Here is a 15,211-nt window from a genome sequence, read left to right on the forward strand (position 1 = left end):
GAGAAGCTACCCTGCAAATGAGAATCTGATCGGTTCAGTGGTTAACGAAACTCTACGGTACACATACAATCAAACACACAGACAAACTTACAGACAAACAGACAGAAATCTTGTTACTTTATTATAAGGACTAGCGGCTACGCCCCCCTAGAAGCCTCTAGGGGCTCTTAAGGAAGGATGTTGGAAAGTCGACCTCATCCCATTTTAAATTTGAGTTCAAAAGAGAGAAAAAATATTTGGGAGGGGGAGGGGGTTGAGTACACCCTTCCCAAAAATAGTTTAAAACCTTCCCATGACCTATAAGAAGCTTCACTGTAAAGGAGAGCAATATCGGTTCAGCGGTTAGCGAGATCCTTCGGGACAGACAAAAAAACGCTTACTACTTTATATAATAGGATAGCAGAAAAACAATTCTTATATGTTTGTTTAATGAACTAACGGTCAGGGTAAGTTGTAGTTCATTTAAACATTACAAAACTTTTTCATGTTTCTTAGACTTCCGTTATTTGGATCTTAATGAACAAGCATGCTGTTGTTGTTTTAAAAATGTGGGTTTCAACTTTGAATAAAGTGGTCTAGTAATCCTGAGTTCACCCCATGAAATGTTCAGAAAAGGAATGAAATCATTAAAGAGCATGACTCGTCCCGATACAATACATTTAGAATAGAAACATGCGGGGCTCGGCAGCCGCTCCTGCATTGAATGCATAGCTTCATATCTGTACCCGCATAAACAGAGTTTACTTAGTTTAAGTATATCCGTATCAATTTGCAGCCGAGCCGCTATTTATCATAAAAGCAGCCACAGCTAATCTAATAAAAAAAAGGACGGCTGGAAGGCCTTGAAAGTGTGTATTAATAAATATAAAACTATAGCTCTTATATGGAGCATTTAATTCAAAATGATTGATCTAAATTGTTTTTTAACATGAATTAAACCTTTATGTTTAATTAAAAATCATGCAATAAATAGACACCCAATTCTTTAAAGTAGTAAAATTTTGTTTCAAAGCTTCGCTTTTATTGATTGTTTTATTTAAGTCTTGAAATGTATTTAGGCTATTTTCTGACCCTTCCCGTTCTCTTTGAATGTCCCTGGATGCTAGGTGCGCATCGCTAATCTTTTAAAAAATTGATACTAATTGGACAAAAAACTCAATATGCTTACAATGAACGTACATATTTTCTCATTTCTACAATTTTATCAGTTACGTGAAAGCATAGGCGTCCAAGGGGGGGGGTAATGGGCCATTTGGCACCCCCAAACGATTTTGGGGGTGCCGTAGGCACCCCCAAAATTTTGTGAACAATACCCCCCCCAAAAAAAAATTACCCCTTCCTTGGGGGTGCCGTAGGCACCCCCAACGATTTTGGGGGGGGGTATTTACCCCCCCCAAACCATTTTGGGGGGGTTAATACTCCCCCCAAAATAGAAAATCTTTAACAAAAAAAATTTTTGCGCGCTTCGCGCGCATTTTTAATACTAAATTTTTTATTAAATTTAAATTACCCCCCCCCAAAAATTTTACCCCGGGGGTAAATTTTGGGGGGGGTAAACAAATTTTACCCCTGCCAACAGATTTCAGGGGGGGTAATTACCCCCCCCCAAGCAAATTTTACCCCCGGGGTAAAAATTTTGGGGGGGGTAAAAAAAATTTGCAGCGCGCTTCGCGCGCCATTTTACCCCCCCCAAAATCAAATTACCCCCCCCTTAAAAAATTTTTACCCCCCCCCAAATAAAAAGCTTGGACGCCCCTGCGTGAAAGGATCAATTTATTTCGAACTAAACTCGGGTCACAGAGAATCAGCATACCGATAATGTACGTTTGTCTTAAAAGTACAAGCGCAAATAAGCTCATATGTATTGCTTCTGAATTACTACATGGTTTTATAAAACTTTTTGGAGTGTAAGTAAGACTTTTAAAGGATTTGTTATTCTCAAGAATTATTTATTCTAGTGTACAAAAAAATATGTGCTTCTTCCCTGAAGTAGCTTATAGTGCCCATTAAAAAACTACGTCATACAATGCAAATGATCAATGGTAGGCCAGTATATATTTTACCAATGCAATGGTAAATTACAACGTATACGTGCCTTTCATTGGTCATATGTATTGTATGACGTCATTTTTTATTAGGCACTATAAGCTGCTTCATTTTTGTGCAAGTGTATATGACGGATAGTAATAAATCCCTGCATACCTGCTGCCAAGAAGACATAAAGCAACGGGTTATAAGTTGTTAGGTCCATGGAAATTTAATGATAATAATATAGGGGTAATAATAATATTTATGACTGGTCGTTGAGAAAATTAAGCCCTCCTTATCATTAAGATAATGGCTTTGATACACAATAAGATACTTTAGATTGTAAGGGCGTATTCCAAGGGTGAATGTTGGGTAATATAAGCAACTTTCAACTCTGATTTATTTGATAATTTTTTTATTCAAAACTTTTTCATCTTATCTCTGTTTCTATTTCTATATTCTTTATTAAAATGTTTATGTTAGCTATATGTCATGAAAAAACTGGTAATTGCTGATTATTTTCTTTCAAAAAATATCATTTAAAAAGTTGTGTCGACAATAAGCCATCAAATAAAAAAGATTATCGATATAAAAGAAATCGTAATGACTTTAATCAATAAAATAACTAACTAAATAGATAAATTTGGCGGATTTCTTCATTTGGCATCTGGACAACAAACGAAAATTTTATGTTTATTTTAAGTTTGATTAGGTTAAGTAAAGATTAGAAGGAAGACACTGGATAGAAATAAATTGAATCTAGTAAAAGTGGCTGACTCAGATTATGACGTCAAAAAAATTAACTAATGAAAGGCCAGTATACACTGTAATTGACTGATGGTAAAATTATATTGGCCTCTCATTGGTTAATTTTTTTGACGTCATAATCTGAGTCAGCTACTTTTACTAGCTTCAATAAATTTTATATTCTCAATAATTACCCCCCGTACAGTGGTCAAGAAATAGGTTTGAGTGAAAGCAACCAAAATATTGAAAGTTTATTGATGTTTTTGAATTATTGTTTAACCCTCAGAGATCGGGGGGGGGGTCTACAAGAGCCCCCCGGCCCCCCCCCCCCCCCCCTCTAGTTTTTTCAATCTCATTTTTTTGTAGGTAAGATGGTGAGCTGTGACTTCATGACTTTTTAAGTTTAGTAATTATACGTCGGCAAGAGTTGATTTTATTAGGATATCTGGTCTGTGTCGGTCGTGGTGTCCAGTCAAAGTCGGTTGGGTAGCACCAAAATTAGACCAAATTCTAAATAAATCTTAATTTCTACATTATGACTTTTGTGTATAAGGTAGAAACCTAATTTTTTTTTGGTGAATACTTAGATATCAATGACCTTCTGAGAAAAGTGGTGTTATGACCGTTTGACCGCTCCCTGACCGACATTATGACCGATTTTTTGTCTGGCTTTTACTATAGACATATATCATGAATATCGTGGCTTCTATTACAGCTAGAGACCTATATTTTTTTGGTAAATCCTTGAGCAACAATAAACAGATAAAAATATTAATTTGCGCCGCCAACCGCCGTTTTACCGCCGTAACCGCCGAAAATTGCGGTTTACGTTATTTGCCGTTTTTCGGCGATGATCATAAATAATAATTTTTTGGTTATGAAAAATTAAAGTTCGTCCTAAAATTTGGTTATCCTATCTGCAAAATTGGCCGCTCTACAGCTGTTTTCAAATTTAGCGGCTGGCCGCTAAAAAGCGGTTAAGGAGCGGTCTGACCGCTATGACTAGAAAAAGTAATTTTCTCTAAAAATGCACATGAACCACCAGAAAAATTTTTTACGTCTTTATCTGTAACAGGAGCCGATCTGATAAGGTGGGAATTAGGGCCCGATCTGTAAGGGTCAAAATATTATTAATAATAATGATTTGCTGAATTAATAATTCAAGGTTGAAAATTAACATTCGCCAAATAAAATTACCAAAAACACCAAATATTCCATGTTATGATGATAAAACAACAGAGATCAAGGCAATTAGCAGTATTTATATTAACTATTTCAAAATACGCCATTTATAACAACATATAAGTAAGTTTGTGCTGTAAATTCTTTAAAGTTATTAAGGAGAACAACATTCATAAGTTATCAATCATTGAAAGATGGACAAAGTAAATATAAAATTATAAATTTCTAATGGTCTTCTATTTTAAATATAGCATATAAAAATAACATTTCCCTGCAGCATATGATTTCCACGAGAGCATTACAGACAGACAGACAGATAGATCAATCGAAAAAAAGAGTAGATGATTGTCAGACAGCTGAAACTTCACCAATACATATATATTATTCTAAGCAATTAACTTATAATTATATTTACTGTGAATTATTTTCATCTATCACCATGCCTGTATCTGATGCTGTATTTAAAAGCCTGCAACAAACAGTACAAAATTTACAAGCCCTTCTGGACGAGAACAAAGATCACTGTATGATTAATGACAATGACCGCGAGCAGTATTGCAGAAATTGGACCCTGCGGTTCTATGGTGTTTCTGTGTCTGGAACCGACATTGAAAGGCTTGGCCTAGACGTTGCTTGCATGACTACAGTCTACAACCGTGTTTTGAAACCTGTATTATCTAAGGCTTCCCCCAGAGTTTTGCCAGAAGTTCCTGCCTGGTACAATCTCCTAGAGAACGGCCATTGTATTGGCCGCCAAATGCCGCCCAGACATGACCAAAACGTTTTGTTGCCGCGGCCCATAATCATCCGTTTTTCAAAAAGATGGCAGAGAAACTTGTTTTTAAAACTTAAAAGAGAATTTATGCCTTCCCCAACTGCTGCAGAGATAACCGCGGGTATCGAGCGTTTTTCAGCAAGTCCTGACCTGACAAGATTGAACCACAAGGTGCGGACCAGACTTGGAGGGGACGAGAGGGTGTTCAAGGTCTGGACTATTGATGGAAGAATCAAGTTTACTATGGTTAAGGACAAGGACGCTGCAACAGGTATTGCAAAATTTGTATACAATGTAGAATGTGTCCTAGATTCTATTGAAGAGATCCTTGTTAAAGCCGCTGCCCAAAAAGCAGATTTTGATGCCAAGAACAAAGGAAAGGGGGCGAAAAAGCCAGTCAAGCAGACTGGTAAAAAACCCTCAACACGCCAAAATTCTACTCTTTTGAAGGGACCTTCCCCAGCAGTATTAACAGCCAGAAATTTGAATAATTCTAATGAAATTAATATTAATGATATTGACAATATTCTTTATTTTTATTTATATTTATATCTATATATGTATGCAAATTTAAATCTAACTGTTCTTATTTTTAGTTGTAAGGAGATGAAGTTGGAATGGAGCGGCTGTGTGGTGGCAGCTGGCAGAAACAAACGCTCGATCATTTAATACCTTGGGATTTAAATATCCATTTATGCTAAATTTTGTTTGCTTAAATAACTCATTGCTATCAGCTTATATAGGCCTAACACCCATTCTACTTTGACCAATAAAGAGCAACTTGACCAATTTTTTAATTATTTGTATGAACACTTGGAAACCCTTTCTAAGTATTCAATTCCTATTTATTTTTTTACTGATAGCAACATTGATCTTTTAAAATATAGCAATGATGAAAACTCTACTTTATTTACAGATTTACTTTCATCTTTTGGATTTCATCAAATTATTAGTAAAGCTACTCGTATTAGTGGTGAATCCCACACATTAATTGATCATATTTTTACCTCAGATAATTGTAATGATATAACAAGCTCTGGAATTTTTATTGATAGTATTTCAGATCATTTTCATCCTTTCATTGACATCAATCTCAAAAAAGGTCCTAAGAAAAAAATTATTCCTCGTCATTATAGAGACTTTTCATTGACAAATAAAGAAGTGTTCAAAGCAAAATTGCAAGAACAAACATGGAATAATGTACTTCAATCTAATGATCCCAATATTGCAGCAAATAATTTTCATCACACTTTTAGCGAAATTTTCAATATTTGCTTTCAATTAAAAATTGGAAAAGTCAATAGTAGATACAAACCAATCAATAAATTTATGACACTGGGATTGTTAAAAAGTAGAAGGAGGAAGATTAAGCTTGCTAACAAAGCTAAACTCCGCCCTACTGAGGAGAATAAAAATAAGTATAAAAAATATAGAAATGTTTATATATCTCTGATTAGGAAATCAAAACAACTTCTTTTTAATAGCGAAATTTCGGCAGCAAGTGGAGACTCTAAAAAAATCTGGAAAATAATAAATGAAAACATGAATAATGTTTCCAACCAGAACTCTATAGGACCAATTTTATATAGTAGATGATCAGTTAATCACAGAAAACAAATTAATGGCAAATCACTTTAATTACACTTTTCTAATATAGGTAAAAAAGTCGCTGAAAAAATACCAGAGTCTTCAACTCATTTTTCTGTTTACCTCCCCCCTCCTATAAGAAACTCATTTTTTCTTGGACCTATAACTAGGCTTGATGTCATATATTACATTTTTATGTTAAAAAAGAAAAAGTCTCAAGATATGAATGAAATTTCTACCGAATTATTACAATTCATTGCTTGTCCTATAGCTGCTGCATTGAGTCATATATTTACACTTTCAGCTCAAACTGGTATTTATCCAGAAATATTCAAAATGTCTAAAATTATACCAATTTTTAAGTCTGGTGATATGAAAGATATGTCATGTCACCGTGGCGTAACAATAACAGATAATATTTCAAAAGTCTTTGAGAAAATTGTAAATGACAGATTAACAAATTTTCTTGATAAAAATAATTTTTTCTACTCCCATCAATATGGATTTTAAAAACATAGATCAACAAATCATGCAGTCATTGATTTTATTAACCACATTTCTGATAATTTGAACAAAGGAAATATAGCTTTAGGGCTCTTCATGGATGTAGAAAAATGTTTTGATTGTATATCGCATCCTATTTTATTTAAAAAACTGGAAAATGCAGGTGTGCGTGGCATTGCACTATTTTGGTTTAAAAGTTTTTTTTCAAACCGTACACAAAAAGTAAAAATTGGGGATGAATTTTCTGAAAATACTTGTAATATAGATATTTCTACTTTTCAGGGAAGTGTATTAGGGGTATTAATGTTTATTATATTTGTTAATGATGTACACAATTGTACAGATGCATTTGCAGATTTGTTTGCAGATGATATTTCTACCATCACTGCAGCAAAAAATTTAAAGGATCTTATGATTAAAGCAAACAAAGACTTAGATAATCTCTCTAATTGGTATAAAGCAAATAAGCTTTCTGTACACCCTAACAAATCTTATTTTATGATCTTCAGTTCAAACAGAAATATTCTTTCTGATCTTCCTGTTCATGATAGCAATATTTATCTACCTTTGTTTATAAATAATAATGCACCAGGAGAATCTAACATAACTAAAATTTCTCGTGTACAAATGGTACCTAATAAAGATACTAAATCAATTAGAATGTTGGGTGTCTATCTTGATAGCAACTTGAATTTATCAGAACATTGTAAACATATTCATGGAAAAATTTCTAGATCCTTGTATAGTCTTAATTTAGTTAAAAACATTTTGAACAAAGATTGCATGAAATTAGTTTTTAATGCTCACGTTCAATCACACCTTGAATATTGCTGTAATATTCTAGGTATGGCACCTGAAAAATATTTAAAACCATTAAAAATTGTTCAAAAAAAGCCATACGCATTATTAGTGGAGCTTCATACAATGAACACACTCCACCCTTGTTTAAAGAAAATAAAATTCTTCCTCTAGCTGAACTTATCAATTATAATATATTCAAATTTATGCTTGATTTTAAATTAGAAAGACTCCCAATTTCTTTTTCTGGCACATGGATTCAAAACAGTCAACGTGGAACTTATGCTCTGCGCAATACAGATGATTTCTACATCCCCAATGTTCGATGCATTTCATTTTTTAAACACCCTTTGTTTAATTTTCCTCGTGTTTATAACGCGTTACCTAATGATTTTAAAAATCTTGAAACTAATAGAATTCTAAACTTGAAAAAAGTAAAGGAATACCTGTTAAATTATATATAAATTTTTGTACTTTTGTTAAAGATAGAGAACACCATACTAAATTTTTTACCAACAAATATTAATATTAACATCATACGTGACTACTATAGTTTAATACTTCTATACCTGAACCAACCCACCTTGTCCTGCTTGGGCCACCACCGAGCCACCACTCCTGACAACAACATCACCAATTTACTATTTATATTAATTACTCTATTCCGGAACCAGCTTTACAGGCAAGCTTTCCTTGTAACAGTGGATAGCTTACATGCCTTCTTGGAATCTGGATCACATGGATCATACCTTTTATGAACCCGACCATAATCATCATGATTTACAATATACAACAATAGTAATAATTAATAAAATATTTTATTTGTAAACATATTGTCAATTTTATCTCATGTAATAAATATTTTAGTATTTTTAGTATTAGTATATTGGTATATCTCTAGTAGCAGCTGAGAAAATCACAATACCCTTTCAGGAAGGACGGATGAACATATAAAATGAGTAGTATGCTACCTTTAATACTAAAAATATATATATCCTTATATAAAAGTACAGGATGATTTTAAATGAGGAATAAGATATAACCAACAAGCGAAATAAATCAAAAATAGTATTTGGGGGGCAAATGGAGAGGTCGTCAATTTTACGATATGTTGCCCCCCAACGATAGCTGAAAAACACTTTTAGGTTTCGAGATTTTTTATCGAATTAATTTCGTTATTGGTGTAAGCTGATTTTGAATATCTATAAATCAGCTATGATATATATCTATGATTACAGAGACTATGAAATTGGTAAATGGTCAAAATTTATCAATAATATACCAGGGAAATAACACTTTTGACAGATCCAATTATCTCATTTGTTGGCTCAAAAACTTTGGGAACTTTTATCATTTGCATAATATCTTATGTGCATAAGGGTTATTTTGTTTATCATCTTCGGGGATACATCAAATTATCTTCCATTGTCTTATCCCTTTGATCCCTGCATATGAGTGACCATCCACCAACCCCCCTCCCTATTTTATCCTAGGCCTGTTGATGTCCTACATGAAATGACCCCTCACATATTCATATCCCACTGGGAGGGAGAGGACGTTTATTCAAGGCAACTAAGGAATTATTGTATGAAATAGCTTAAATTCTTATATGCATCGAATATTTGCCATAACATTAGTTCTCGCTAACGATAGTTTACGATTCGAGGCTAGTATCTTTCCTTTTAAACTCATTTTTTCATTACAAGGCCCATATTAGCAATCGCTAGTTAAATATAAAGTATAAGATAATAAATAGGTCAGGCGATCTTTACTTTTATAAGGTATTCAATTAGGAAACTAGATGTAAGGTGCGCATCAGCAAGTAACAGTTAAACTAAATAAATAAAAATGTTTTTAAATAAAGTAGCAAGATTTTTTTTGTGTGCAGCTTAGATTTCGATAATTACTAAACCGATGGAGATCTCCATATTATGGAAGCATCACATAAGTCCCGGGATTGTTTTCAGCTATTTCTTTCTTTCCAAACACTTTAAATCTCCTAGATACTAGAGGCGAAACTGCAAGTATAATAAAAAGAATTAAGAAAAAATTAAGCTTAAAGAATTTTAATAAATTTCTTTTCAATTTTTTTGCGGTCACGTGGACATATTGTGCTATCCAACAGAGAAACGACAAAGTACAAAATTCGTACTCGTATCCTAGCAAACCATCAGGGAAAGTACAATGGAATATAAATTAATAATCTCTCAATTTGTTATACATGACACTTGGACATTTGAATTTGAACACTATAGAGATAAAAAGAGTTGTATATGAATCTAAACACCACTGTCCACACTCTCCCTGTGCAAATCACAAATTTAAACTTCAATTTGTCGAAGATGGTTATCTATGATTCAATGTTAATTATTTAGGTTCAAACATTAGGACGGGTGCAAAATTTCCTGGTCGACCTATAGTTGGTTTCGAGGCACCGACTCTTAGTTATTTGTGTGGAGTGGAGGGGGGGTGGGGATATAGTATTGTATATTTCTTTTAATCCTTTCCATAAGATTGAGAAAAGAGTTTCTGCCTTAGGAAAATGACTTCTCCATTTACATCCCTAATGTTTCACATCTAAAAGTCAAATTTATGTTCACAATCCTTACCCCTTCCCCCATTCTAATTAAGATTTCCTTGTTTGGCTCCAATTTTAAATGTGACCTGACCTAAACTAAGATCTCCATTTATTATTTAAGTCTTATTTTAAATCTAGAAATTACTTGTTCCATAGGAACTAAATATATTTGACAAATAAGGGTTTGAGTGGTTCTTTTTTTCCAATTCTGTTTTATGCTGATATAGAACGTTATCGTTCTAGTTATAAAATCCAACCCTGAATTAAAAACCTTGGGAATGTCCCTGCCAGGTTGAGAGTAGTATTGATTTAAAATTCAATTACCAAAAGTTATTCAATAGATGGTTTGACAAATATATGTTCTACCATTTTTATAATACATGCCTATTATATATGCACAGGGAGGGAGGGGTACATTGGATTGTAGATACATGGTACCCAAAGTTCTATAACCAATTTTTCTTATTCATTGGCTCGAAAATTTTATTTTTACTAAATTTTGATTATTTGGTTACTACCTATTAGAATGGGTAATTTTGTTTATCATGATTAAGTACGAACATCTATATATCGTCTATTATCTTATCCCTTAAAATCCTTATATATATATATATATATATATATATATATAGTCCACATCAGCAACGGAGAAAATGCAGAGTTCTCGACACACTATTAGAACTAATAAGTATGGAGATATATATAATGGTAAATATATATATATACATGAGTGTGATATAACAAGATCCTGCGCGTCCATAACATGAGAAAAGCAAAAATATAACAAAACAAGGACACAAAGGACACAAATTGTTCTTTTAAAAAGTTTTAGTATTTCTCTAGGGGAAAAATAAACCAAACTATACCCTCCCACTCTTTTTCCTGACAGAATTTGGAGGAAGGAAGGCGAAATTGGGCTGCAAATAATGATTGGTTGGTTCAAATAGTATTTGCGTTTAAATATTTGCTAATTCTTTGTAATGTGTTTTAAAACGTATTTTGATTTAAATGAAAAGACGACTTACAAAATCAGAAAAGTAAAGAATACTAAATCGATCGATGGATACAGAGGTGGGTTTTAAAATCGCTTTTTATACATTTGTTCATGTTTTTTAAGATAAGAAATGCCGCGACAATAAACAATTTCACGTAATTTTTGCATTCTAAGTTGCCAACTCAGAATCGAAATAAGTGCATATAAAGAAAAATGTACTTATTTTCATAGTTAAATTTTCCCAGTTGTCAACTTCAAATGCGAAAATGCCGTGAAATTGTTTATTGTCGCGGCATTTCTCATCTTAAACATGAACAAACGTATAAAAAAAAGTTATTTAAAAACCCCCCTTTGAAGTAAAATCATAAAATCAATTCCAGTTTTGTTGGCTCCGATAGACCGAAAGGGCCTTGCCCAAACAAATGAAATAATACGATACGGGATTTCCTAAATGCTTTGGAACCGGTTTTCATAACGGAAGTTATCTGGAAGCCAAACTAGAAAGTAAACTGGTATGCTAAAAAATATGTAATAAAAAACACGCAACCTTAAGAAAATTGTTAGAGTAAAAGAAAAATCATAAGAGAGATCTGAACATAGGTAATTTTATCTACATCATGAACATTTTTTAAAGACCAAATCCCTCTTTTTATACCATTAAATTATTATTCAGATCATTAAGGTCCTTAAAACATTGCAAATTATAAGCGGAAGAAAGATATTGATAAGACTATTGCAATATGTTCTAGTTGACTAAATATATTTGATTAGACAAACTTGTAATATTTGCATATTGTTACTAATCCTTTTTTATAAAGTAGCTTTTTGGTCTGTGGCAAAGGATCTCGCTAACCGCTAAACTGATATATTTCTCATTTATAATAAAGCTTTTAATAGGTCCTGAGATGGTTTTAGGCTATTTCATTTTTAAATCAGTTTAGGTAGAGTTTAGGCTATTTTTCTTCCCTTTTATACATATACCTTCGAATATAGAGTCCCTAGATGCAAGGGGTGCAGCGGCTATAGAGGAAAAAAAGTATTAGGTTGTTTTCAAAGATAACTCATAATTTTTATTTTACTTCAGGTATAAAATGGCTTGTTTCCAAAACATCCGAGAATCTTTTCTATGGAAAATTATTAAATTTTTGTTCCCCTTGCTGGTGAAAATATGTTTAGATGTAATTCTTCCTGGCGTTGATGTTCTGACTGATCTTCTCTTCACCCTTGACCTTTACCAGAGCGGTGATATCAAATATTTTATAACTTCAGGTTAAGTTTTAAAATTTTCTAAATTTAAACTATTTTTAATCAACCACCAATTCAATATGTATTGCTACAGCTGAAAACACCAGCTGTAGAAAATAGAAAAGCTTCGTATGAAGAAAAAAATTCTATACAAATATTGAGAATTCATTTATTGCTTCATGAATGCTATTGTCTATATTATTAATAATTGTTGCCTTAACGGGCCTATAATATTTGCTGGACATAATACTTTGCAGAGATATCGTGTGCTAATTCGCCAAACCGTTGGCATAGCTTTAGACAACAGTCAGTTTGGCTGAGTGGTTTAACACGCTGCGTTCAGGTTGCAGACCACTTCTGTGTGCGTTAGTTCGAACCTTGTTGAATGTTTAAATTGCATACAGACATAATCATTCTTGTTTTAGTTTCCATTATGATGTTACCTATACTGATGACAGTATTCAAAATATTGACAACCCAGACAGACAGATGCTCAGGTTCATCATTTTTTCAGTAAAATTTGTAGATCATGGAACGTGAGGAAGATTAGTCCCTTTTGTCGCAATTCCCCTTAAGGGGTGATTCGTCAAATTTTTAAAATGGCTTTTTATAAGTTATTTTAGGTTAGGTTAGGTTATATTGGGTTAGGTGATTTCCCCACAGAGTTGGGCAATTGGCCCCGCAGGGTTAAAGACCCCCACAGGGGCTAGAAATAGGAGAAAAGCTACTGTGAAAAATACGAAGAATCGCCCCTGCCACAAAAGGGGTATTGCCATGAAAGGGACTATACCCCTTAAGGGATAAGTTAAAGTAAATCACAAATGATAAAAAACAAAATTACCCTGTGGGATAAACAAAATTGATTATAAGTTTAAAAATGTTTATAACCAACCAATCGAAATTCGAAAGTCCAATGTCCATTCTCTCCTTGATAATGCTTTAAAATTTTTATGCATTTTGTTGAATCTTTAATGTGAAGTTATTGTAGATCAGACAAAATAAACAAATAGAAATTTTTGTATAATATTCAAAAAAAAAATTTTAAAAACCCATAAATTGCAATTTTCTCAGATTTTCACGAAAAAGAAAGGAAAACAAATAAATATTAATATTTTTTAGTTGGAAGATACCTTGAGGCCATTTTCATCCATTTCTATGTTCCTGCACTTGGAGCTGCAACCATCTGGAATCCTGACAACAAACAACTCAAGGACAAACATATTAAACTAAAGGTTAACCACCATACTTTAAAGGTGAATGGATGTGTGTGTGTGTATCTTAGTGTCAATATTTTCTATTTTGTTTGAAAAGGTGATTCAAAAGGAAATATTTTATTTAAATGACAAAAGCTTACAAAAAGCAAAATTTTATTAGGACTATCTCATATGAAAAAAAAAGTATTTTAAATTTGTTTTTTCTCTAAAATATATTTATTTGTATAATACAATATATTATGTAACGAAGCAACAACTAAATAGGTCATCCCTATTGGTCTGCTAGTCAGTCTAGTATTCAGTAACTCTCCATTGATAACTAATTATGAGAAAACCAGGAGAGGATACTTTCTTTTTTATTTCAGTTTTTCATTATTTTATCAACAATATTAAATATTGTAGCCTTCTTTATGCTCTGTTAATTATGGATATAATAATTTTAGATTGATGAGTTGTCAGGAGAATCATTCTTTCAGTTCAGCCTGCAAATCTTCATAGCAGTGAATGATGATGATAGTATCCATGAGAGTAAAACCATCAGAATCATCTCTATCATCTTCTCTTTCATCAGTCTTATCTACGGATTCTCCTGCTACTACCTCAGAAATCTTTACAACCAAGATCCTGGAAAATTCAATGTTATGGTATACATGATCGCTGATTTATTATACTTTTTTGTTATTTTCTTTTTTCCCATGTCTTTTGTGGGAAATGTGGTTTGTATTAGCATTTTCCCCTTGCCACACGAGGGAGTAAAATTTAATCCTGAAATGTATTATTCAGACCAGAATGGATTATATCCAAAGTTGACTATCTTTGTAGATAGATACACAGTATTCAGTGTTATGTATCCATTTGTGTGTTTAGTGCCTTCTTGTATTTTGCTACTAATTATTTTTGATACAAAATTTCTGTTTAGAAAACTTGAAACAAATCATCTTGTTTATGCACCAAATATGCTTGTTCTTGCTTTTAAAGGAAAATTTAAACATTTAGAATTACTAAAGTTAAGATCCAAACATTCAATCATAATCATATTTTATTCTTTATGTATTTTGACATTTACTGCACTTGTTTCCATGCTCATAAAGCTTTTGGACCTTCACAAAGAAATCCTATGTGTGGAGAAAAATAGCTTGGAAAGATGTACAATATTTCTGGAAAGAGTTGCAAGATTTCAATCCATTATGATTGTGAGTGCTGCTGTTGGTGGATTTGCTCTTGTACTGGCCTCAACAGAATATTGGTTTATTGTGAACAAAAATATTCTGATTTTTAGATTTGCTTTTGTAACCAAGGATGCTAGAGACACGGCTGATGTAGAAATTGAAATGGACAACCTGAATGAAACAAGGGACCCTGAAATAGAACTAAATAAAGATATACAGGATGAAATCAATACAGAATAACAAAAAAAATCAGAGATATGTCACCAAAAGAAACAATACAGTGTCTGCCAGTGAAAAATAAACAATAAAATTAGTCTAAAGATCTTTTTAAAGCATTAAATTTACTATGTTTTTTTAGAAAAGTAAACAAACACTAAATGGTATTTTTAT

General features: G+C 32.7%; 1 protein-coding gene across 1 annotated transcript; it reads left to right on the forward strand.

Annotated features, from left to right (window-relative positions):
* The first annotated feature begins 12,284 nt into the window (after positions 1-12,284).
* LOC145320090 (uncharacterized) lies at positions 12,285-15,206 on the forward strand. The gene is made up of 4 exons (XM_080162530.1): positions 12,285-12,462; positions 12,864-12,935; positions 13,558-13,670; positions 14,096-15,206. Exons 1-4 carry the CDS (start codon positions 12,285-12,287, stop codon positions 15,059-15,061), a joined length of 1,329 nt encoding a protein of 442 aa, XP_080018656.1. The 3' UTR covers positions 15,062-15,206.
* Positions 15,207-15,211: the final 5 nt, after the last annotated feature.

Source organism: Acartia tonsa, chromosome 5 (assembly GCF_053477335.1).
Source record: "Acartia tonsa isolate MP-2025a chromosome 5, ASM5347733v1, whole genome shotgun sequence".
NCBI classification, from domain to species: domain Eukaryota; kingdom Metazoa; phylum Arthropoda; class Copepoda; order Calanoida; family Acartiidae; genus Acartia; species Acartia tonsa.

Excerpts from the sequence above, each read along its gene's own strand:
- LOC145320090 (XM_080162530.1), top strand. The coding sequence starts at position 12,285 with ATGGCTTGTTTCCAAAACATCCGAGAATCTTTTCTATGGAAAATTATT. Across the intron at positions 12,463-12,863 it reads CAAATATTTTATAACTTCAG|TTTCCATTATGATGTTACCT; the intron begins GTTAAGTTTTAA and ends TTCTTGTTTTAG. Across the intron at positions 12,936-13,557 it reads CCAGACAGACAGATGCTCAG|TTGGAAGATACCTTGAGGCC; the intron begins GTTCATCATTTT and ends AATATTTTTTAG.